This window comes from Brachypodium distachyon, chromosome 3, assembly GCF_000005505.3.
Source record: "Brachypodium distachyon strain Bd21 chromosome 3, Brachypodium_distachyon_v3.0, whole genome shotgun sequence".
Taxonomy (NCBI): domain Eukaryota; kingdom Viridiplantae; phylum Streptophyta; class Magnoliopsida; order Poales; family Poaceae; genus Brachypodium; species Brachypodium distachyon.
The window spans coordinates 43,141,443-43,164,892 of record NC_016133.3 but is presented as its reverse complement, the minus strand read 5'-3'; the positions used below and the strand labels follow the sequence as shown (position 1 = coordinate 43,164,892).

The following is a 23,450-nucleotide window of genomic DNA, read 5'->3' as shown; positions in this document are numbered from 1 at the left end:
AGTGCTTATGTGTTAAAAAAAACTAGCACCAAACTAATATATCAACTATAATTAAATTATGTTCCAAAACTAGTATGAGACATCCACTATGATTCTAGGGAGACTTCATACAGGAGTATAAGTATATACTGGAGTATAAGCATCAAACTGAACTAATTTAAGGTGCTATTCTATCTGTCCTAATACCCAAAAAAGAAGAGGTCATGAAAGCTGTGCCGACGAACTACCAATTCAGCTGTCTGGCGATCGTCCTCGGGTAGCGGGAGAGCGCGGAGGCGGCGCCAAGGAAGAGCACGGCGGCGAAGGAGAGCGCCAGGGCGATGGCGCCGACGTCACAGTACCGGCGGTAGAGCCGGCACACGGCGAACCAACCGCTGGTCTTGTTCCCCCACATTGCCACCGACCCGATGGCGCCCGCCCCCGCTGTCGCCGCCGCCAGCAGGTTCACCGCCAGCTGGTCAGCATGGTGCAGCCAGCTCTTCCCCACGAGCTTCTTCACCGTGATCGCCGTCAGCAGCGCGTAGCCGCAGCTTAAGAAGTTCACCGCCACGAACGCCCTGCACATCGCTCACCGGCCAGATCAACGTCAGAGATCAGACAGGACAGGGTGCCATTGGTAGAAAGAACAGAACCAAAGAAGAAGAAGAAGAACACCATTGATAGATACACAGATAGATTGAATATAAACAAGGAAGAAGAAGAAAAGGAAGAAGAGCTGCATTGGATGGACAAATATTCTTACACCCAGACGTCGAACATGGTGAAGTTGACGGGGATGCCCCAGCGCTCCTGGCGGTTGGTGACGACGAGGACGGCGGCGGCGAGGGAGGCGGCGGAGGCACCGGCGCGGAGCGCGGCGGTGGCGGCGACGTGCCTCGGGGAGGCCACCTTCATCGTCGACGACGACTCCTGCTGCGACTCCAGCTCCACCATCGTCGTCCTGCCAGTCATGTATGTCTACCGGCCGGAGAAGAAGGAAAACGGAGAAGCGATCGAAGAAAAGAGAGAGAGGAAGAGAAAAACGAATTATGGTTTGAGTTCTTATATATGGCCGGACAGATAAGAGAGCTGTCTGGAGAGATTTGGTCGTAAACTTCAGACATGATGAGTCCACCGGAGACACGAGGCTCTATTCTATCTACGTTGAGTTTGAATGTGAGATCGTGAAGATAGAGTCCGGCTTAGCAGCCATCGCTCCACCTCGAATGAGATCTGGCACCGTTGGATCTCCATCTCGCATGGAAAAACAACAGTATACCATCTATTTTTGAAAAAAAAAGTATACCATTCAAAAATTGAATACCAAATTGGATACCAGTCGAGAATGACAAGAGGAACTTCACTTTTTGACCCACTTGCCCCACTAAAGAAGTTCGTGACATATGCTACTCCATTAACAAAAACCAACAAAAATTTCTTTGTTTTCGCCAGTTTTACAAATTTTTGACATGTTTTATTCCTTTTTGAGGTTTTCGGTCATCGTATCAGAGTGGCCACACATGTCAGACCCATGTAGCATCTCCATGTCGGAGGCACATCTCCTAAATACGCTTCTGACAACGATTTCAAAATTCGGCAATCCTAAAAAATTTATGGTCACTAAAATTTTGAAAACATTTTTGTGTTATCTCAATCGAAATTCATTGAATTTAGGGCAAATTTGGCTAAACTTAAATGTTATGATTTAAATTTAGTTTGAATCATATCAAAGTGACCCTACATGTCATGCCTACGTGGCCACTCAGTGTGGTCGGCTACAAACTGGTGTGGCCTAACCAACTTGGGTGCGGTCTACTCTGTTCTACCTCGAGGTGCCGAACTAGGTTCAAACAAATTTATACCATGACATATAAATTTGGTCAAAGTTCGTCTAAATTCAATGAATTTAGGTCGAGCTAATACAAAATTATATCTAAATTTAGGGTTTCCAAAATTTCCGGAAGCGTGTTCAGGAGATACGCCTCGAACCTGTAGTCATCAGGTAGACTTGACACGTGAGGGCACTTAGTTATGATGGTCTAAAATCTTAAGAAGGATAAAACAGTTCCAAATTTCTCTTGAATGGGGCAAAATAAAGGATTTTTTTGCTAAATAAGGTAAACCGTACTATCACAAACTTTCATTTAGGGATAGAAAAAATGGGATTTTTACTTGGCTAACAAAATAAACTCTCTAATGTTTGACTTGGGGCTTGAACCGTTGAACTGCTTCGAATTTACGACCCTGTTCAAGCTTTCACGTGACACATAAACTGCCAGGATTATAACTCACAAGCCAGAATTATGGTTCAGCCAAATGAACTAAACTTATGGCCTTGAATGGGTTTGAAGGCCAGAAGAACCACAGAAACGGATGAAAGTAGAACTAAATGAGGGATTTTATTGGAAGATTAAACCTGTGCAATTTGCTGAAGATCGTGAACACATGACGACTGAAGTTAGTGAGCATAAAAAAAATATGTACACAGTTTTTCCTTCTTGTTTTTTCCATGTGCCACAGTCGCAGGCTATACAAGATGGCACCCGAGCAGGTTTTCAGTTGCTTATGTCGAAGTACTTGGGATCAGCAGGGAAGTCGTGTTCAACTCGCAGCTGCAACAAGGATGAAATCGTCATAACAGATCAAGCCAGCAACCATGCCAGAAAAGCTGAGTAAGCCAATAAAAAAAACAGTACCTCGCCCTCATCTGAATCTGAGTGCCTTTGAGGAAATACGACTCTAAGATCGTTGTACAAATAGAATCTCCGCTCCTCGGTCACTGTATTGCCGCTGTACGGCACAGATAACGGGTCGGATTTGCATCTCAGCATGGATTTTGAGGATTTCTTAGAGGCAGGGCAGAGAAATCGCAGGTGCAAAGCATAACGAAGCACGCCTACACCTGAACTGTCATTAATCTTAGAAGACGCACAGCAAGATTTATTTGCACCTGAGTGAATGTCATCCATCTGGCAGCAACAATCGTCAGAATCACTATTGTTTTTCTTATTCACAGGAGGAGTAGATTTATATGATTCCTTCATGTCACTGTCCAGTGAGTAACATTTAATGTTTGTGCATTTTTTTACTGATCCATCAGTTGAGTTGGCCTTCTGTCCATTGCAGTCTGCAAAGACAAAATAATAATCAGTGACTATACATTCTGGATTTAGCTATTACTGTTGTCAGGCTATCAGCTCCATTACATTCCGAGCATACAGCTCCTTGCGCAAGTTCACTTCCACACGAGACAGACTGAGCTTTGGGGCCAACATTAGTGTCACCGACACTGGTCTTGCTTTCTTCTTTCACTATATTAGAGGGACAAACAGTGGGAGACAGAGTGACCTTTTGCCGCATGAATGTCTGTCTCATTATACAACAAGGGAGAAAAGATGAGAAAAGAGGATAGAAAAAACAAAATCAGGTTACTGTGATTATAGACAGGCTTCAGGTGGTGTCAATGCTAAATCTTTCGGAAGAGAAGCAAAACCCTTCCGTGAATGTCATGGTACTTTCTAAATTAAGATATACACTAATGATGAATTACCTGTGCTGTGTCCCTATCTCCAACTTAGGTTTTCTATTGCCAGTAGTCGAGGGTAAACCACTTAGTAAGGGTTGTGGTGAATGAATACAAACTATGTACATGATCCCTTGGGCCTAATGGCTAAAGCAACCCCAAAAGATTATAGCTTGCACGATGCAAGGATTAGATTTAATTTTACCTTCGCTCAGCCCCCCCCCCCCCCAAAAAAAAAAAGGGTGACCCACGTGTGTGTTTGGCTGCCAAGCTTATGAATATCATAGTAGCCTTTGGTCTTCTTCCATACATAATGGATAAATAATCAAATTGATCATAATTTCTCATACCTTGGTTCCAGATGGCATGTCAGTCAAGTCATAGTTGCAGAAGAAAGTATGAATTGGTGTCTTCTCCGGGTTGCTCACAACCTAATGAGGTAAGGAATTAATTGTCTAGTCAATAATTTCAGATAGTAGCATACAAATGCAGAGAAATATACAAGGTCTCTGGAAAAAAAGAATTCAACATAGCCATCACAAATGATGTCCTGAAAGAAGGCAATCTATCCATCGCAAGTGAAGTGATGTTCTGTTTGGCATGTTGAAACAGTTGAGGAAACTAGAAACAGTTATGTTTTCTGTTTTAGCAAAGGCAGACAGTTCCATCCACAAGAAAAACTCTAGTCATGGCTTGCTTGTCAAATGAGATATCTCATATTAGGTCTTTCCGGTACCATCAACCATAAATAGATAAGAGAAAAGATGCTCGCATAATATAGAATAGGTATTTCACTAGAACAAACTGAACAAGTACATATTTGAACATGAGCTAAGGATCAAGCAATTTAGTACCAGTTGTATGCGTCCCTTAGCAGGGATGCGTAGGCGACTTTTTGCTGACCGTGAATCATTGTTACTAAGGTTTCTGTGCAGTTTGGGGCTATTGCTGTTGGTTGCACTTGCAGACAATCTCCCAGCAAGATCAATAGAAGAATAGTACAACAAGGAGCTATCTTCATCTATGCTTGTTACTGCAAATGGAAGTTTCTGAGTTGGAGGAGAGAAGCTACCACCAACAATATTCAGGACAGCTAAAAAACCATCAAGTATCTGCACTCACAGAGGAAAAAAAGAATCAAATTCAACAGCCAATACCTGAATTATAGTACATTCTAGATGGTGAAAAGCAAGAAATTAGACCTGGTTATCTTTTCCATAAGAAAGCCGGCCAGATAAAAGGGACTCCTCAAAGGAGACAACTAATGACCTCCTTACAGGGAGACTCAAACTCCGTCCGTAACCTACTCGAGGAGACGTAGGACAAGATTCAGAGCCCCAGTTTTGATATCTTCTACATGAACTTCTTTTAGGGGTCATAGCATCATGTAATCTGTTAGTTTCTTCTAACACATCTAGCATCCTAATTTCATCCCCACTTCCATTTTCCTTCAAATCTAGATAATCGCTTTCAATATCTCTCATTATATGCCTTTGAGATCCTGCAATCTTAACTTTGTGCATACGTCTAGGGCTGAGTGGAGACAGAGAGAGTGGAGAGTGTGCTAATTTTGCACTGGCAGCTAGATGATCATAGTAGGACAATGTTTCCTTCTTCCCAAGTAAAGGACCATCGGTGAAATAATTACAATTAATTTTATTGACATCCCAGTCTGAACTCCGACTAGAGTATCTAGGGGTTGGACAGGCCTGTGACTCAAAAGAATTGAGGCTTCCAGTATTTGCCTTTTTATTATCTTGGAAGCCAGAACTGCAAAGTTTCCTGCCTAACTCAGAAGGCTGAAAGCTAGTATCAACGGGGCCAATATTCAGCATATCACCGTGGAACTTTCTAGGGAGCACATTCTTTAACGGAGAGAGCAGTCTTTTCCTTGCCTGAAGTTCATGCTGATCAAATAGCGAACCACAATTATCAGTGTGTACAGATGGATTCATCATGTCTAATTCTGCTGTATCAGAATCTCCAGCAGAGCCTGATTGAAAGCCCACAACCCTCATTGTGGGCATATGCACAGCAGCCTCATGAGAAAATCTAGAATTTGCATCTCCAAAACCAATTTTTAGTCCTCGGAGTCCAGCAGGTCCATCAAAGGCATGGTTGCCTCGAAAATACCTGTCTGATTCATCCGGGACATCTGATGCAGTCTGTCTACTGAAATTACCACCCAACGAGGGGTATGTAACCTTGCTGCTCGAGCTTCCTCGAGGAAGCCCATCCAAATCACAGGCACCAACGCCCCCAAAATGCTGAGGGCTTGACACAGGCGTCCTCGGCCCTGTCGAGACATCCTCCCTGGCTGGAGAAACTTGAGGTAAACCCATTGCAACCAGTCTACGCTACTCAGCAAAATCAAAGCCCAACACCTATCCAATTCCTTCTGATGGCTCTCTTCAGTATCTTGCTTTTCTTTTCAGTAACCAACCAATACGCCAAATCGAGAAATCATCAACCAGAACCGATCACCACCGGTAGGGGAGAACCACAAGCTTTAACCGGGCTCGACCCCATCCGATTCCCCCATCTCGCCACCACTGGTGATGCCATCTCCCCCAGAGCTAGCTAGCTGCCGTGGCAACTGGAGATGAAGCACAGCTTGGAGCCCGAGCAAGCAACCAGGAACCTAGGATGAACCATGCCAGGAGATCATATCACGCCCCTGCACAAGCGAATCGACCAACAGAAGGCTCGATTAAGGAAATCAATTAATCCTACTATTATGAGTTACTACTACTTCTTCACTACACCGATCGCACCAAATCGTAGAGGCCCAGTGGGGGTGTAAGTAGCCAAATCAATGGATGCAAACAAACAAAGCTCATACCTCGAAACCCAATGATTGCCCCCGAGACGGACGGCAGGAACGCGATGAGGGATAACCGGGGACGGCGATGGATGGGGGCGGGCGGGCCGTGTGGAGATGGAGGCGGAGGCGTGGAGGGCGCGGGAGAGGGGGCGGCCGGATCGGGGCGCCGGCGGCAGGCGGCGGCCGGTGGTAGAGTAGAGGAAGGAGGGAGAGATTGCGTTGCGTCTCGGGAGGAAGAGGAAGGTACGGGAAGGAGTTCGGCCTTGGATGAAGAAGGCTGGAGATATATATATATATATATATATATATATATATATATGTATGTACATATATATATATATATATGTATATATATATATTTTATTTTTTTTCTCCTCTGTTTTCAAATTAGCTTCTTTTTTTTTGCTTCTTTTCTCCCAGCGTTTTGAAATGTTTTTAAGGCCTAAATTCATGGTCACTTTGTTTGATGTATTCATTTGCCAGTTTGAAACTATGACAAAAAAAGGTAAGTGGTACATATAGAATTCGGTAACTGGAGGTCTCAAGTTCACACGAAAACGTGCAGTATAGCTTGCTTGGATGCCAACGTAATGGAGAGTTGTCACGTTCCATCCATGAATGAAAATCTCACTGCTAACTCTAATTTCACTTTAGGCGTTATAATTTCTTGAACTAGGAGTCATCTCTTGAGCTTATCAGATGGCCAACAGCGCATTTGAAATTGTGGCCCATTTTGTTCCTGAAAACAAGATGTTATACTCTGTCACAAGTCAAATTTCTTACAGTTCGATTAAGTTTATTATAGAAAAACTACTACGACAATGTATAACGCTAAATTAGTTTTCATCATATAATCTACTTATTTAATATTATTTTTGGTGTTAATACATTTTTCTACAAAATTGGTCAAAGATTTTCCAATCAACTTTTTTTTAATTTCTTCATTTAGAATAAAGTTAGAACATCTTTAAGAACAACGATAGTATCATCGATACCACATTGCCGTCTCCGTTCGGTGTGTATTTAGGAGTTTCATTAGCGTTTCCAATGCACACCAAACACGAAAACCTTTCATTTTTAAGGATCTACTCGTCAAACGCGACGGCAGAAAAAAAATAAACGAAGAAATGGATCCACACGGAGGACCATGCGGTTCAGATCCGTACTGCAAGCATCGACTTTCGCATCAAACCAAATCAGAAACAGTCGTTGGGCCCCGTTGCCTTGCCGACGCCTCTCTGAACTCTCCCGTGACCCTCGCCTTTTTCTGTCTCCCTCCCCTTCTTCCTTTATCCACGAGTGAGAGACTACCGTTTTGATTTCTTCCCATCATCCACAGGCAGGCTCTCCGTGTTTCAGGAATACCTCGATGACAATTTCCCTTTTGGTCATTATTCGAGTGAAGATTTGAGCAGTGGCGCAGGGGCTGCCCTGGCCATATCACTGCCTATCCACCTGTGGATTAGGGATAAGAGAAGTGGTACTACACAGCACCACCCACCAATGATGGATTCACGGGGAATGAATGACAGGCCTTGGAAATTAGGCAGAGAAATGAAGGTTCGCTTTCTAGAAACTTGGTGGTTTCTAGTGGAAGAATCATCATGGTCCATGATTCCGCTCCGCGCTCCCAACCCCACGGGGATGCAAGTTGCAAGGCAAGTCTCTTTCCGTGTATAATACATAAAATTGTTCCATCTGGCAGAATCTTGGAGGCTTCCTACAGCACTTGGACGTATCCCCGGGCCAAACATCTCGGACTCCATAACACGTGTCGCGTCAGCATTTTGCGACACCTGTCAGTTTCAGGCACACGAATCCCCTCTCAACTCTCAAGATGTACTCCTCCGACCCTAAATCCGTCTCAAATTTGTCCAAATATGAATGTATCTACTCTTAAAAGGCGTATTCATCAAACAAACAAACAGGCGATAAGACGCACGCAGCAAAATTGTAAATACCGATACCTGAACTTCTCGAGTTCAAATTACATTTACATGTTATTTGCAACACTACCTCCTCCGTCATGTAAATCTCCAGAAGTGGAACGATTCAAATGTCCCAGGATGAAAGATGAACCGGGTGCGGACATCCTGCAGAGACCGAAAGGTCGATAGGAATAGACAAATCATGGCGGATCTACAAAAATTAGCTCACGCTGTGTTGGGAGGATACCGTTATGCGACATGATACATTTTTTTTATCTGGACGGAACAAAAAAGAGGAGGCTGAGAAACGGAAGGGGCATTTGAGTTTATGCGGTTGCTGCCATCGTCCCTGCTCTGTAGCAAGCTCGTTTTGCTGCACGGACAATGTCCTCCACCTGCAAGCATGGCAACAGCATTAGTAAATCAAGGGTAGAAATAAGCAAATAAATGATTAATTACATGTTCCTACTACTTGTATATTTGACTGGGTGGACCTGTATAATATACGGACAGGAATCTAGGTGTTGATAGCATGCAAGATCTTAAGGCTGGGTGGACCTGTATAAGTATATTTGACTTGGTGGACCTGTATAAGGATGTGCACCTAATAGATACTCGCGCCATCACAGAAATAACTGTTGTTACCCACTGCTGTCACAACGAACTTACACGCTATGATATACTCAGTCCATCACAAAACATTGGGATTTTACCAGCTATCAGCAGTCCAGCACTTACGGTCCGGTTGCATACTCAGGCTATACAAATAGTTGTTTCCTTACTGCCACCCCTCTAGACAAATTTCAAGCTTAACAGTGCGTATAATTCAGTAAATCTCTAATGCATAATGCTGGTGTGGCGAAGCAAGCTGGAAACAAGACCAAATTGTACTGTAGCATTCTTCAGTACAGATTACATGATACCCAGGCTACAGATAACACTAGATGGGTAATGCAAACTCATAGTCAAATTGGGCTACTTCCAGTGCTACTGGTGAAAACTCTAGGGCATTACGAAATAGAAAGGGTTGCATTACCAGATTTATAGAAAATGGCAAACCCTAAATTTTGGATCAAAACTAAAGAAGAACAAGTGAGAACCTGTGGAACCGCCAGCCTTTCGAGGTTTGCAGCATAGGGCATCGGCACATCAGCTCCCGCAATCCTCTCAACTGGTGCATCAAGATACTCAAAGCTGTCCTCCACAACAGACATGCTGCAATACAGATGCATCTCAGAACCCAATGTCCAAGTATATGAGAGAGAGAGAAGAGAGAAGAGAGAGAGAGACGGACCATATTTCAGCACCAACCCCATGCTGTGGGAAGCCTTCTTCCACGGTCACCAATCTATTGGTTTTCCTAACAGATGCATTAATAGCAGCTCTATCCAATGGTCGAATTGACCGAAGATTAATCACCTGTTGACACATATTTCTAGATAATAAGGAAATAGTAACGGTGTGTAGGAAGAAAATTAGTCGAATAACTGTACTACATAATATATTTTAGAGTAGATAACAACCTCAGCACTGATTCCCTCCTTGGACAGTATCTCTGCAGCCTGAAAATTGACTTAGCATGAGAATGTGACCAGAACTATTGATCAACAATTGTCTATATAGTGGTAACAAATAGTCATAGGTGCTAGTTTCACAAATACACTACCAATAGCTATATAGACAACAACATAGAATAATTTATGGAGAACATAATTTATAAATTAACACAGCTATTACCAACTTCTTTCTTTCGCATAGAAAGTTAAAAGTATGGTATTCACATACCTGAAGAGCATATCCAACCATCTTGGAGAACGCGGTAATCGTAACATCTTTTCCTTCCCGTTCTATCTGCAAATCACAGAAAGGGAACCCGACAAAAATGAGCCCCTCCTGAAAATCCATACAAAATATCTGACAAAATTGAACTCTTCCCAAACACTAAATTAATACAAAAAACATACCTTAGCCTTGCCGATTGGGACACTAAAACTAGAATCAAGTACTTCATCTTTAATAGGAAATGATTCGCCATAACTGTAGAAAAAACAAATGATACACTGATGGTGCCTCAAATATGCAGAAAAATAACTGGGGACAAGATGTAGCATACAGAAGTTCATTTTCCAGGAAAACAACAGGGTCTGGATCCCTGATCGCTGCTTTTAGCAAGCCTCGAGCATCTTCCGCCGAATAAGGAGTTAGGACTTTCAATCCTGGAACATGTGCATACCAAGCTGCATAGCACTGCATACCAACTCGGTTAGTAATTCCACTTAACTAGAATTATACTCATACAGAAATCGGTAAACCACAAGTGACAAAAGTTGTTATGCATCTTATGAGTCTGCAGCACACGTTAAATTCATTTTTATGGATAATGAGATAAACAAGTCATATATTCAAAAGTCTGACCTTCAATTTACCCTCAATAGAAGAAATAGAATAAGGATGGCAAAGAACACATGAATAAGTTTCAGTCACAAACCTGTGAGTGTTGCGCACCAACTCCAGCAGCAGCACCGTTTGGTCCTCTGAAAACAATAGGAACAGATATCTGACCAGCTGACATGTAGTTCGACTTTGCAGCTGAATTGATGATGTGATCAATTGCCTGGATGTGCAAAATAGTGCTATTAGGACAACTTCTTGACTATTTCACAGTATGGAATTTTCATTTGTTTACATAAACTAGATTCAGTATAGAAAATGCAGTGATGTAATCATCAAATTTTCGCAAGGATGCTATTTATTTCAATTTTGAGTCCTTCACAATGTCACATTCTAATTATTACTGTAAAGCTAGAAAATAAAAATTACCCAGAATATTCCCAATAAGTAGCACGATACAGGAATATATTACAAGGGAAAATCAGCTAAGTATAGAATTAACAGTTCAACACACTGGCTATCGCATTGATTTACAGCACATGAGTGCCTTCTAACCATTAAACATAGTGACTACTGCCAATACTAGGTAATAAACATAGGTATATCTTATCCTGCATGAGGTCCTACTTACAAAATATACGCTGCCAGTGTTAGCATGACAAACTACTATGTTGCTTAAAAAAACTAGCAGTAAAAGACAACACAGCCGTATAACAAGTTCTTAAACGAACAGGTGTTTTCAATTTTGAAAATGAAATAGACTGACCTGCATCGAAAAGTTAAACGTCATGAACTCTATTACAGGACGAAGACCTTGGTAGGCGGCACCAACACCAATGCCAGTAAAACCAGCCTGAACAGAACAAAAGCATATGTGTACTTGTAAATCATCACACAAAACTGATTACTTGTGAACAGGCATCAACAATTACTGAGGGTTTAGTGTATAACCTCTGTGATTGGTGTATCTAGAACCCTATCAGGGCCATACTTGTCTAACAAACCCTTCGTTATCTGCAAATAACACAAATAATATAAGTGCTAAACTTTTTGTAGCCACGCACAAATTTTCAGTTGCCACAAGGTGATAAATACAGCACTAGTCATTAAAAGATGTTGCTCACCTTGTATGCACCTTGGTACTCTCCGACCTGCCACAGGAAAAAAAGCCTTAGAGAAAAATAAAGGATGAAAATAGATAATTTATCCTCCAGGTTATACCTCTTCTCCCATCAGGAAAACAGAAGGATCTGCAGACATCTCCTCGTCAAGGGCGGAATTCAACGCTTCACGCACAGTCATCTAAAGGGCGACAGAAGAAGAATTGCACCCAAAAAAATGCCAGTTAGATCGCATTGTAGGTACGGCAGACAATTACTTCGTACGACCAGCACAACATTTCCTAGATTGAACAAGAGATTGCCATTGACGACCTAATAAGAGATACCACAAATCAGCTTCCCTACAATCTGCAGACATGAGGAAAATAAACTCAATCCTGGGTTCTTCTAGCCTTGTGAACTTAGAAACAAGGCTGCTGAATACCTCTACAACCAGCCAGCAACTTGCTTAGACAGCACTACCCATTTTCATCAGAACACCTGCCATTCGATTTCATCAAACTCGGAACCTCGAACCAAAGCAAGTCCCTCGGTCCCTCCCAACTAGAGTCCTAGAGACCAAAAACAACTGAATCTCCTGAACGACCAAACCATTCCAGAACCGAGCTGCCACAGACAAAACTAGGTGCCACAGAACAGAGATGCGCGCGATCTGCAGCCACTTTGCCACAGCCCACAGGCTCAACCACCAACCATCGTTACCATTCACCAGCCCCCCAACCCCAACAAACAAACAACTGTTCACGCCGAGCGGAGCGAGGGGCCGAATCGGCCAGACGCTCACCTCCTTCGCGGCAGCGGAGTAGCTCCTCGCCGCCGGCCCCGCCGCCGCCGCCGCGGGGCGGAGCGTCTGAATCAGCTGCCCCAGCACCTGCAACGGTCGAAACGCGCGCACCCGATCAGAACCCGATAGCATCCCGAGAAAAATAACTCAGAGATCAAAAAAAAAAAGGAGGCGCACGTACGCATCCGGATCTCCTGGCGGCGCCCAGCATCGTCGTCGACTGAGGAGGGGCTGGAAGGGGGGCGATTGGTTGGGCTCGGCTTCGATGGTGGGGCGGGGTTGCGCGTCGCCTTTGAGAGACGGCGGGAGGGAGATGTGGAGGATGGAGATGAGGAGAGATGGAGAAGACGCCGCCGCAATTGCCGCGCCGACTTGCTCCTCGCCTATGGTTATCGTCTTCTATTTTGCTCCAAGGGACATCGGGGAATATTTATGTTATTTTTAATCCCGACGAAATTTAGTACGACTAGCACGCCGGGTTAGTAGCGATATAAAAATAATACGGAGTATCTGTATGCAAGTCAAACTTAAAAATAGTTATTTTTTAATGGACGATCATGGCCACTCAACTAAGATTTTCTCATCATTTTATACTTCTATGAATCTTGCAAAGCATATGTGACAGAAGCAAATCATAGATGGTCGACTGCGGATTGATTTGAGGAATTTGTCGTAGACGGCGGGGGAGGAAGAGGGTTTAAAGTTCTGGTAAAATTTTACACATGCCGGAGCACGGTTGTCTATTCGGTGCCCTTCTTGCGTGTCCAAACTCGTATAGTTTACGGGACGCGACGATATAACCGATCTGCTAAAGATGCTCTTATACATATATGTGAAAGTTTCTCGCACTAGATTATGAACCGTTCTTCTATGCATATTTGGAATGTGTGATCCTAGCTGAACTACCATTTGTGCACAAACACGGTCGACCCTCGGAGAACCAAACCGACCCATTCGTCTCCAGCTGACACGGCGAATCCATGTCAATCACAGCCGCCGCACCGAAGGAAGAGATCTGCTGTAGAATAGAATACGAGCGCAAGAGGGCTGGGAAGAATCTGCTGTTGATGCCTGCTGTTGTTTGACACGGCTTTACGACTACGAGTGGCCAAGGGCATCTGGCGCCCAACGTCCGCTGGCGCCTGCAGGAGCCAGCCGGCTTAAATTGGAACGGCACGTACTACGGCTTCAGTTCTGCCTAACCTGCGTGTGACAGTTGCAACCTCGCGCTGCCTAGTTTAGTTCTTCCGACAGCGACACTCGCAGGTCTCATATAAGCACTCGCACGCGTACCTGGGATGGATGCAATGGAAACAAGCCAGGAAACAGGAGCTTAATTAATTAACGCGGCGAAATGCTTATATGAGACCTACTTTTATTACTTAATCGAGTGGCGGATAGCTTCGTGCAAACCTAATTCCGCGCCCTCTCGATGGGAATGCGAATCTGCTTTGTTCGTCCTAGACAGAGGAATTATTCAATTCATTCGTGATGATGCTCCGTTGATCTTTTCCTTCGCGCACCATCACCCCGGCTCCATGACGCGCGCGCGACATCCATCCAGAAAAAAAAAATATGGTCAGTCATACGTTTCCAGAAAGAAAAAAAAAAGAATACTGGGCCTTAATGGTAGTTTGCGTCATTAAAAAAAAATCCTAGGGGAGACACGGCCGGGTTAATAACGAGCCTCTGAGAGCCCATGGGCCGGATGGAACAGAGCCCATGATATAATGCGAGCCGGGCTTCCACGGATAGATACTACGGAGCAGTCCACTTCCTCTCGATTTGGCTTGTATTTCGCTCGAGTCCTGGCTTCTTAACAGTTGTTCTCAGAATATTCTCAAAAAAAAAAAACAGTTGTTCTCAGAATATTCTAAAAAAAAAACAGTCGTTCTCAGTTCGGAGCACGGCTTCCTTCAGGGCGCTGCATATGCTGGATCAAGAATTCGCCATGCATGATCAACCGATCAGCTGGCTGGGCCACGCAAATGATCAACACGGTCCATTAAGTAGCAACCAAATCAGCTGTCGTTGGGTTCGAACTCCTGCTAGCTACAACAACCTTAATTAGTGCCGGGGTAGATCTAGAGATGATCCGTCCCATCGATCAGGTGGCGTTGTATATAGCTAGGCTGATCCAAAGTAAGCACGCATTGATCGTGAGTGCATTGTGTTTAGTTAATTTCTGCAGAATGATCGACGTACGGAGCAAGAATATGTCTGGTGATCCACCACGTACTGCTGCTGGCCCTTAAATCATCGATCCCGGGCGGGCAGGTACGTAGCTGCAGTTTCAATGCCCGACACCAGCACCGATCGATCGACACAGCGATTTATTGCCATTTATTTTCTTGTTCACGGGAATACTAGTCAACAACTCAACATGCGTGCACTCGTCTCTGAAATTCGATCCCTGGATGAAGAAAATTTTGGACAGTACTCGTTACTCCACAGTCCACACTCCACAGTCGTGGCTACAGCATATACGCTAACCCAAAGGAATCTCATTCTCACCGGCCGGCAGGACGGCAGATGTCGGCACCAACAGGAGTATCACGTACAGTGCCTGCTAATTAATCAACCAAGTTAATGAATCCGGTCCCGAATCTGACTTGTCAAATCAACCATATGCATGTCACGATAAAATCCAATTAAAGTACGTACCATCCAAGAGTTTTACATTCACAACCTTCCTGCGTGCCTGCATGTTTGCCTGAACTGCAACTGCGTTTTGCTGTGGCCGACCAAGAAGCAGTCGAGTTACCGAAACACCCGGCAACCCAACCATGCGAGGCACTGTCGATCGATATGCCCTACATTATTACCGCATCCAGTTAGCTGAAAGCAACCGTTGGATTGAACGGACACAAAGCTGTAGATACTTCAACAAATTCTTGAATTTGCCCATATATGTTCTTAAAAAATGTTTAGATACATGTAATATTTCAACAAAAATTTAGAATCGGAGGGAGGAGATAGACATACAGTATGAGAGGTGGATGCAGGTTGGAGTGGGAGACTGAATTGAAACACCTAGCTAGCTAATCGCTGAGACACTGACAGTCAGCGTGACACTGATGTCTGGCTGGCTAGAATGAATCCATGAATAAATAATATGGACCCCTGCATGCCGGCCCTGAAAGGAATCGAAGAGTTCTTCTTACATGCATGTGTGGCCGCGCCGACGCCGGCCGTACGTCGCCGTCTAGCTTCAAGTTGCAAGGTTGGCTAGATACTCGGACTGTCGGACAGCTAGCTCTGTATCCATCCATGATCCTAATTCTGCGCCGCATAATGCGCGCGATCGGATATCGAGAGCAAACACGCGAGGTCGAGATCTCTCCGCCGGCCGTTTATTCCCCTCGATCTCGTCGCCAGAGTATCGCCGTCGTCGTTGAGCGAGACGCTGTCTGAAAAGTGAAGTACGTATTCTGTATATACATCGAACTCTCGGCTCAGAGTTGAGAGTTCGTCAGTTCGTATATATATAGCTCGTGTTGCATACGGAGTATTAATTTGTCGTACGAGAGAGGGAGAGAGTTTGGAGAGCTCAAGCAACGTACTACAACTGTATATACACGCCTGATCATCAGTTTTGGAAAGAGGAACAGGCAGCTAGCCGTCGTTTCAGAAAGCGATAGTTATAGCCGAGAGATATTTGAATATTGCATTTCAGGGTTTAGATCAGGGATGATGCGGGAGCCGAGCCGAAGAACAGATCGACGAGGATCATATTATATACTCCCGCCGTTCCATGGCAAGTGACTCAAATTTGTTCAAATATGGATGTATTTATATCTAAAAAACGTCTAAGTACATGTAATATTTCGTCGATTAATACAGAACAGAGGAAGTATACATATACTGACAACTATATATACGCGAGAACAAGTACGCACGAGTATTCGAAACAGGAACAGCCGTCGGTTCTAAAATGAGTATTGTTTGAGTTTTGTGTCTAAATTCTAAAATGAATACTGTGTCTTCATACTACAGCGCTGCACGCATGACGCATGCATACATGATCAACTGTTTTTATTTTTGGAAAACACATGATGAACTTACCAAGGTGTAGTGGGTCACTAGGTCGACCTAGCAGTAAAAAAAAGTACGGAGTATGATAGAAAAAGGTAGTGTAAAGAACAAAAATGGTCACGGTCATGGAAGAATTAACACAAGTGGGCACGCACCGGTGGTCGCGATCCACGGCGGGGCCTGCGTTATTCAAAGCCGAATCCAAGGCCGGATTCGCTCGCGCAGGACACGTGACTGTCCCGGGCCCGCCCACACTCACTGGCTCATCAATCCCAAACGGACCAATCACCATCCAGCTAGCTCGGCCCGGCCTCTTTCTTCCACAGGCCACTCGATTGCGATCTCATCCCCCTCGCAATCCGGCCTTATCCGGCTCGATCATCTCAATCTCCCCCAAATTAATCCATCCCCTCCTTAGTTTGTTGCTTTGCATTATCTTGATCTTATGCTAGCCTAGCTTGTAATTTAGGATCGGAAAAAGTATGGATTTCAAAACAAAAATATGCAGTATATATATACATGACATGTGGCATCGGTACTCAACTCTCCAAAAATATAACATGCCAACGCATTCTGAGGTCTAGCTTTGAATTTCGACCATCAATTACACCAACAAAATGTAAATTATAAATTATACCACTAGATTCATATCTGAAAAAAGTTTCTAATTGATGGTATAACTTCTATAATATATAATTCACGTGTTAATTGATGGTCAAAACAAAATTTAGAAATATGCATGCAAGTGCTACGGGCTTGCTAACAGCATATAGTAATAGTATGTTCTTTATGTAATGCATTGCACATGTATGCACGTACGTACAAACAGTAGTGCATGCGTACAAAGATCTTTGATGCTAAAACAAACCCGACCTTTGCACATGCATGATGGCAACTTTCTCTCCGCCCAAGAAGAGACTAGTACGTGCGACAGCTTGATCTTAATCATGCACAACATATGCAACTTGCAAGCTACTGAACTCACATCCGGAAGCACTTTATTCTATCACACATGCATGGAGTATAATTAATTAACATTCTATGGTCTTCAACAATATACAGAACTACAGTGTATCTTTGTAACCTCCTCTTCTTTTACTGCTGCTCCGATTTAAGCAATTGGTGCACATGTATACAAGATATGGAGCAAGCAAGAGAGAGAGAGAGAGAGAGAGAGAGAGAGGGATTGGGGAAACATGCATGGCAGAAAACGAGGCAGGTCTTTTCATGTTCTCCTTCTTGGAGATCAAATTTTACAGATCGATTGCAAGTTTACAAATTGGTCGACCATCCATCCATGCATGCATGTGTACATGTATGTAAATGTCTATATCTGGCTGGCTCCTGATGAACCTTGATTACAAGAAGTTTCCCTAATTAATTAATTAACCTTGGCACTACCTGACGCATGCATGACGCACTCTCGCTACATATCACATCACACTGCCGTTACATTACAAGGAGAGAGAGAGAGAGAGAACAAATATTGGAGCTAAGAAATTAAAAAGGACACAGTCACGCATTTCCGTTTTCCCCTGGTCTGATCTGATCTGTATATTTTGCCTCTAGCTACAATCAGCCTCTTGGAGCCAGCCAGCTTGCTTGCTGAATACAAGTATTGCTCTGCTAGTACACTTCGATCAGCTAGCTGCTGGCCTCTTCTTGCAGGTCATCATCGTCACTCGAGCTGCCGCTGCCGCCGCTCGTGACGCAGCTAGACGTCGACGAGGACAAGGACGACGACGACGATGTTGACGGCGATGCTGGCATCGGCATTGTGGCGTGGCCGGCCGGCGTGTGTCGCCTCGACAACGACGATGGCCGCGTGTCCCTCCTGAAGACCCGGCACACCACCCATTCTTCAGATCCAGACTGAGCCAAGTAGCAACCCTGCGATTATACAAATTTCCATGATCAGCATCTCAATTAAGCACATATACACATGTTTATTCTGTTTTAGAAAGTGCAAATGTGGTTTGAAAAGCATGTAGCTATAGCGAAAATTGATCAATTGCAGACAAGTAGGGGAAAACATTGCAAAACCAAAATAAGTCAAGCTTGGGCATTTTAAAACTTTTCCAGCTAGAAAGTAGAAACTGAAACCAGTCGACACGACAGCCTGTGAATGGAACGACTAAAAATAAGTAATCACTCCAAGAACAGGGATGCATGCAGGATTCTCTCTTGCATCTATACATGAACAGTGGCAGTAGGTCATCCTACTGTGCACAAATCAAACTGAAACATCAGTTCTATTTGACGAAGTATATATCTCCTGCAGTGCAACAGTAGTGGCCATGGAACTGTCCACAGTAGCTAGTTAATTAGCTAGTACTTTATTTTTCTCTTCTTGTGTTCCAACTACAAGCAAAATGTGATGCTGTATTAATCGGCGACGGTGTCAGCTACTCCAGCTTTCACTGTTAATCTCGCCAGTAATTAACCTCAGACAACTAATTAATCGGCGACGGAGTATGTATCTAGTAGCTTTCACTGTCCAGTTATACACTTGTACTAAATGGGAGTCTTAAACACGGCCGTCCAGCAACCATGTCGATGGGTAGCTAGCTACTGCACATCTACATGTGGTCATGTACATGTATTTGCAGGCTTGTTAATGATCAATGGCAACGTACAACAATAAGATCTTAATTAAGGTCTGAACTGTGAACAGGCCAAGAGCATCTAGTACAGCGTTAAGTACATACCAGACCCAACTACCTCTCCGTATCAGCATAAATCGCAACGACGACGTACGACAACCACCATCGATCCATCCATCCATCAAACGATCTCCCCAACTCTAGCGATTTAATTTTGCGTAATTAATTCGAACAGTCTGATCGGTCCATCCATCCGTCAGTCAGGGCGTTTAATTGGGAGTAGCATTTTCAGCAAGCTGTGAGACAGTTTTGCTGAAGTGCAGTGGAGTAGCGGAAATGCTTATGTGGCCCTATATGTGTGTACTTAGGGCTTCCACAGTGTAATATGACAAATTGGAAACTAAGCACTGTGGTCAATTTATTGATTTGTACCCGACAGAGTAGTTATGTCAGTTTTGGAGTTTATGCATGTGGGCCTAAATTAAGCTGGTGATTAATTTATACATGCTTCTGGAGTAGTACTAATTCGCCTATGATCGATTAATCAAGGTTAAAAGCCCAACATACAGCTCTGCGCTAATTAATTACCGAAGAACATATATGAACATGGTCCTAAATTTCCAATCTAGAAGTAAAACAGAACAGCAATATTATGTGAAAACAGACGCTTGAAACGCAGGAATCGCGGCAGAGTTTTGTAGAAATCTCACCGAAAAACAGTTCAGTCCCGAAAGAATTTAAAACAAAAGAACTCAGGTGTTCAAACAAATTAACAGTACTTGTCATGCACTAAAATCACGACAAATATTTAGAAACGGAGAAAATACCAATTAATATATAGTTCAGTACTAAGAAACCTGATTAAGCATGAAATTACATCGTTAATCCCAAAGCAAAGTTGCAGTACTACTATAAGACAAAAGATACTAGTGCTGGGACTAGTACTTGCATAGCTTAATTTTGTAGCTGCGCAAGCACTAGCAGTGCTGGAGCACGATACGCCGCTGGGGCAGGGCTTTACTATACAGCTAGCCTGGCGTTCTATGGACAAATTGGCAACTAATCAATCCTGTAATCAATCAAGCCCGAGAATGATTAAGCAAGGACGACATGCAATCAATTAAGGGAATCAATCAATCAATCAATCAGTGAGTGCTCACATTCTTGTGGTGCGGCGGCAGGGCGAGGCGGTACTCGTGCATGACCCAGCCTGCCGTCAACGCCGGCGCCGGAGAAGAAGATGAAGACGAGGAGCCCTTCTTGCCCCTGTGTGCTCGGGGCACGAACGCCAGGGCCCTCTTGACCCCGACGAGGTGGCTCCGCCCGCTCCGGCACACCGCCACCACCGCCCTCTCCCTCCCCTCCGGCTTCCACCACCCGCTCGCCGCCGCCGTCCTCCTGGCCGCCGACGGCCGCAGCGCGAAGAAGTACTTCTCCCCCTCACTCTCCCCTGCAACCAACCAACCAATCGATCGATTAGACTCATTCATCTGATTGTTAACCCAAATTTAAGTCCAATTCCAAAGTCCAAACAGGTAGCGGGCGCGGGGCGTACCGGGTGTGAGGATGTCCCAGGGGTCGAGGGAGTGGAGGCGGGGGAGGTCGGGGACGACGGCGGCGGGGAGCGGGAAGCCCAGGGCCTTGCGGCGGAGGTACTGCAGCACCAGTTCCTCGTCCGTCGGCCGGAACCGGAACCCCGGCGGCAGCGCGCGCAGCACCTCCGCCTGCTCCTCGCCCTGCCCTTGCCTCACCAGCACCACCGGCGAACTCTCCATGGCCAATCCGTCGAACACCTCACAGACAGAAAGAGAACTAGCTCCGCCCAGCTCAGTGGATCAATCGAGCTCGCGCTAATTAATTAATGGCCGGCCGGCGCTCGCAGTTAAGGTAATTAAGGCAGGGAAGCTTCCTCGTCTCACTTTGAGCTAGAGCGCAAAGCAGCGGCTCGCGGGAGCCATGCATTTGCCTGGAACGTTCATGGCGGGCCGGCGAAGCGAAGAGGAGCTAGATAGCCTAGAGAGGGAGAGAGAGAGAGAGAGGGAGGGTTAGGGAGGGAGAAAGGGCGTGGTGCGCTTTATATAGATAGAGTCGGAGGGAGGCGTCAAGCGTACTCCATGGTCTTCGTCCTCGTCCGTCCTTCTTTTCGCTCGCTCCATCGCCGGCCGACGTGTGGCTTAATTAGCGTAATTCTCCGATTTGACTCGGTAGACGGTACTCCTCCGTTTCTAAATACACTAAAACCACGACAAGTATTTAAGAACGGAGAGAGTACTAAGCAGTTAATACTGAAGCAGTACTTCTGGTTCATATTAATTGTCTCAAGTTTGCTTTAATATGAATGTATTTATACCCAAAAAGCGTCTAGATACATGTAAATTTCGACAACTAATATGGATCGAAGGGAGTAGTATGTTTACTAATAAGCGTTGCTTAATTTTGCAGAAAGTTGTACTAAATTAACGACACTTATTATGGAAAGCTACTCCTCTGATCCTAAATTGTTGTCAAGATATTACATGTATCTAGACGTTTTTAAGAATATATACATCCATATTTAGACAAATTTGAGTCAAAAATTTAAAATGTTTTTGACCAAAGTTGGTCAACTCATGGTCAAGCAAAACATCAATCAATATCCTGGCAACCAAATCTTTGGCTTGGCACATGTGGGCTCAAGCAAACAACACGTAGTACCACTACCACGGTAATCTCTCTTCTCCGGCCACATAGTCTCCTTCCGATGAAAAACATATGTAGGGTGTGGTTATATCACGTGCCTAATTTTTAAGCAAAAGACGTAAATCTCGATCAACGCGATTAAAATGACATCTCCAAATCTAAGCTGCCTCTTATTCGTATTAGTTATGTTTGAAAAATATACGAATCAAAGAGGCCAAAGCACAGTACACGAATGTATAGTGTGTCGAAAAAGAATGTAACCCTAGCCAGGCCATCGAATCTGATGCTACGTACTGACATGACCTAATTAAATCCACGGGCATGCTGATCGTGTAACATTCGCCGATCTGTCCGGCAGATTTGGCGCTTGCTAGCATAGCATCTAGTGCAGGTTCTTGCTGTCGTCCGCTATAAACTGGAGTAAGTAATCAAAGAACCAAACACAACTGCCCTCCACTAATTAAGACTAGTCCCATTTCCTTAATCCATGGACGCACGCAGCGTGCGGCATCTCTCAATATTTTGCACTCCTTTGATCGATGCACTACTCTAGCTTAATTTAATTATAAGGATTTGGGCATATACTTCCAACGTAATCGTGCAACTGATTAGCGTGTTGTTAATTTATTTAGTGGTGATCGACATATGCTCTAGGCATCGGATTGTATTTCTTTTTTGTTTCTAGAAATAGCTTGTGCAACTTGCTGACGCACATGCACACGTACATATGCACGATGTGTTTACTGAAAAATTGAACTCACAGAGCTTGAAGATTTCCGAATCACCATATCTGTCTCATTATCGACGAATACATCCCCTAACACGCGACCAAAAGAATACATTCGGGCTTGGTGAGACAGATAGATCTATCCATAATTTGATCTCTTGTACAAAATTATGTTGGTGCCACCTTTTTACTACATCTTTAGGTGATTTCTGTGTATGAACAATGAATGCAATAGATTTTGGTTGTGCTCGCACCCTCACATTGTCGAGATCTAGAGAGCTATTTCTTCCATCATACTCCAAATAAACAACTTGGTTCTTGATTTGGAGCCAGGGGCATAATATTCCTTAATTAACTCGGTGGCCTTTCCTTGGCAACGACAAACCATGCGGCCATGCCCCTTTCCCTTAGCTTTTTGTTCCTCCTTTGCATGCGCCTTTGCTTAGGAGCAGCTGCAAACGCCTATAGCTAACTTTTATAAATTTGTTATTTCCTGGTCATCTTTTCCCCTTTCTTCCCCTACCTTCGAGCACTACAGTACCTTTGTGTATATAGCAAAATCTAAAGACGTGGTGGGTCCCACACCCATGGTCCATGGTCCCACACCCGTGGTGACTTTTTCGTACTACCGGGTGTAGTTACTCCCACGTAGGTTTCACACAAATTTGGGAGAATATAGCGCAATTGGAAGAATGTAGATGTAGAATGTAGTATATGGGTAGTATGTAGTACGTAGAACATACAATATATTCTACTTTTTTAGGTAGAATATGCAGTTTTTTAACATACTTTATTGTATATACAAATATGAAGACATTTCTAAAACATAGTAAAAACTGCGTTTCAATTTGCAATT

At 44.1% G+C, this 23,450-nt stretch overlaps 4 protein-coding genes and 1 long non-coding RNA gene across 5 annotated transcripts; all 5 read right to left on the bottom strand.

Moving 5' to 3' along the window:
- Window positions 1-34: 34 nt before the first annotated feature.
- Window positions 35-2,203, bottom strand: LOC100843070 (CASP-like protein UU1). Its single transcript, XM_003572409.4, has 2 exons — window positions 743-2,203; window positions 35-557 (listed from the first exon to the last, which is right to left on the bottom strand). The coding sequence occupies exons 1-2, from the start codon at window positions 949-951 to the stop codon at window positions 224-226; spliced, it is 543 nt and encodes a 180-aa protein (XP_003572457.2). The 5' UTR covers window positions 952-2,203; the 3' UTR covers window positions 35-223.
- A 150-nt stretch (window positions 2,204-2,353) lies between these two features.
- On the bottom strand, window positions 2,354-6,580 carry LOC100823798. Its single transcript, XM_003574794.4, has 7 exons — window positions 6,345-6,580; window positions 4,705-6,179; window positions 4,357-4,614; window positions 3,853-3,933; window positions 3,186-3,345; window positions 2,676-3,106; window positions 2,354-2,591 (listed from the first exon to the last, which is right to left on the bottom strand). Exons 2-7 carry the CDS (start codon window positions 5,842-5,844, stop codon window positions 2,535-2,537), a joined length of 2,127 nt encoding a protein of 708 aa, XP_003574842.1. The 5' UTR covers window positions 5,845-6,179; window positions 6,345-6,580; the 3' UTR covers window positions 2,354-2,534.
- A 1,678-nt stretch (window positions 6,581-8,258) lies between these two features.
- Window positions 8,259-12,966, bottom strand: LOC100823497 (pyruvate dehydrogenase E1 component subunit beta-1, mitochondrial). The gene is made up of 14 exons (XM_003574793.4): window positions 12,732-12,966; window positions 12,551-12,637; window positions 11,867-11,947; window positions 11,770-11,796; window positions 11,597-11,659; window positions 11,412-11,498; window positions 10,743-10,868; window positions 10,368-10,501; window positions 10,219-10,291; window positions 10,040-10,105; window positions 9,778-9,816; window positions 9,549-9,673; window positions 9,355-9,469; window positions 8,259-8,649 (listed from the first exon to the last, which is right to left on the bottom strand). Exons 1-14 carry the CDS (start codon window positions 12,759-12,761, stop codon window positions 8,581-8,583), a joined length of 1,122 nt encoding a protein of 373 aa, XP_003574841.1. The 5' UTR covers window positions 12,762-12,966; the 3' UTR covers window positions 8,259-8,580.
- A 1,898-nt stretch (window positions 12,967-14,864) lies between these two features.
- On the bottom strand, window positions 14,865-16,345 carry LOC104583745. Its single transcript, XR_731702.3, has 3 exons — window positions 15,715-16,345; window positions 15,215-15,363; window positions 14,865-15,116 (listed from the first exon to the last, which is right to left on the bottom strand). It is a non-coding gene; the product is annotated as an uncharacterized LOC104583745 (long non-coding RNA).
- Window positions 16,346-17,786: 1,441 nt separating this feature from the next.
- On the bottom strand, window positions 17,787-21,259 carry LOC100823190 (NAC domain-containing protein 83). The gene is made up of 3 exons (XM_010237041.3): window positions 20,744-21,259; window positions 20,349-20,638; window positions 17,787-18,475 (listed from the first exon to the last, which is right to left on the bottom strand). The coding sequence occupies exons 1-3, from the start codon at window positions 20,961-20,963 to the stop codon at window positions 18,230-18,232; spliced, it is 756 nt and encodes a 251-aa protein (XP_010235343.1). The 5' UTR covers window positions 20,964-21,259; the 3' UTR covers window positions 17,787-18,229.
- Between the last annotated feature and the right edge of the window lie 2,191 nt (window positions 21,260-23,450).

Bases quoted from the DNA above. Each gene is read 5' to 3' on its own strand.
- LOC100843070 (XM_003572409.4), bottom strand. From the start codon at position 951: ATGACTGGCAGGACGACGATGGTGGAGCTGGAGTCGCAGCAGGAGTCG. The intron at 558-742 runs GTAAGAATATTT...AGCGATGTGCAG, and splicing joins ACCATGTTCGACGTCTGGGT to GGCGTTCGTGGCGGTGAACT.
- LOC100823798 (XM_003574794.4), bottom strand. From the start codon at position 5,844: ATGGGTTTACCTCAAGTTTCTCCAGCCAGGGAGGATGTCTCGACAGGG. The intron at 3,346-3,852 runs GTATGAGAAATT...ATAATGAGACAG, and splicing joins ACATGCCATCTGGAACCAAG to ACATTCATGCGGCAAAAGGT. The intron at 3,107-3,185 runs GTAATGGAGCTG...TTGTCTTTGCAG, and splicing joins AGGAGCTGTATGCTCGGAAT to ACTGCAATGGACAGAAGGCC.
- LOC100823497 (XM_003574793.4), bottom strand. From the start codon at position 12,761: ATGCTGGGCGCCGCCAGGAGATCCGGATGC. The intron at 10,869-11,411 runs GTCAGTCTATTT...TTGCACATCCAG, and splicing joins CGTTTAACTTTTCGATGCAG to GCAATTGATCACATCATCAA. The intron at 9,674-9,777 runs GTTGTTATCTAC...ATGTGTCAACAG, and splicing joins AGGAGGGAATCAGTGCTGAG to GTGATTAATCTTCGGTCAAT.
- LOC100823190 (XM_010237041.3), bottom strand. From the start codon at position 20,963: ATGGAGAGTTCGCCGGTGGTGCTGGTGAGGCAAGGGCAGGGCGAGGAG. The intron at 20,639-20,743 runs GTACGCCCCGCG...GGTTGGTTGCAG, and splicing joins CTGGGACATCCTCACACCCG to GGGAGAGTGAGGGGGAGAAG. The intron at 18,476-20,348 runs GTGAGCACTCAC...GTATAATCGCAG, and splicing joins TGCCGCCGCACCACAAGAAT to GGTTGCTACTTGGCTCAGTC.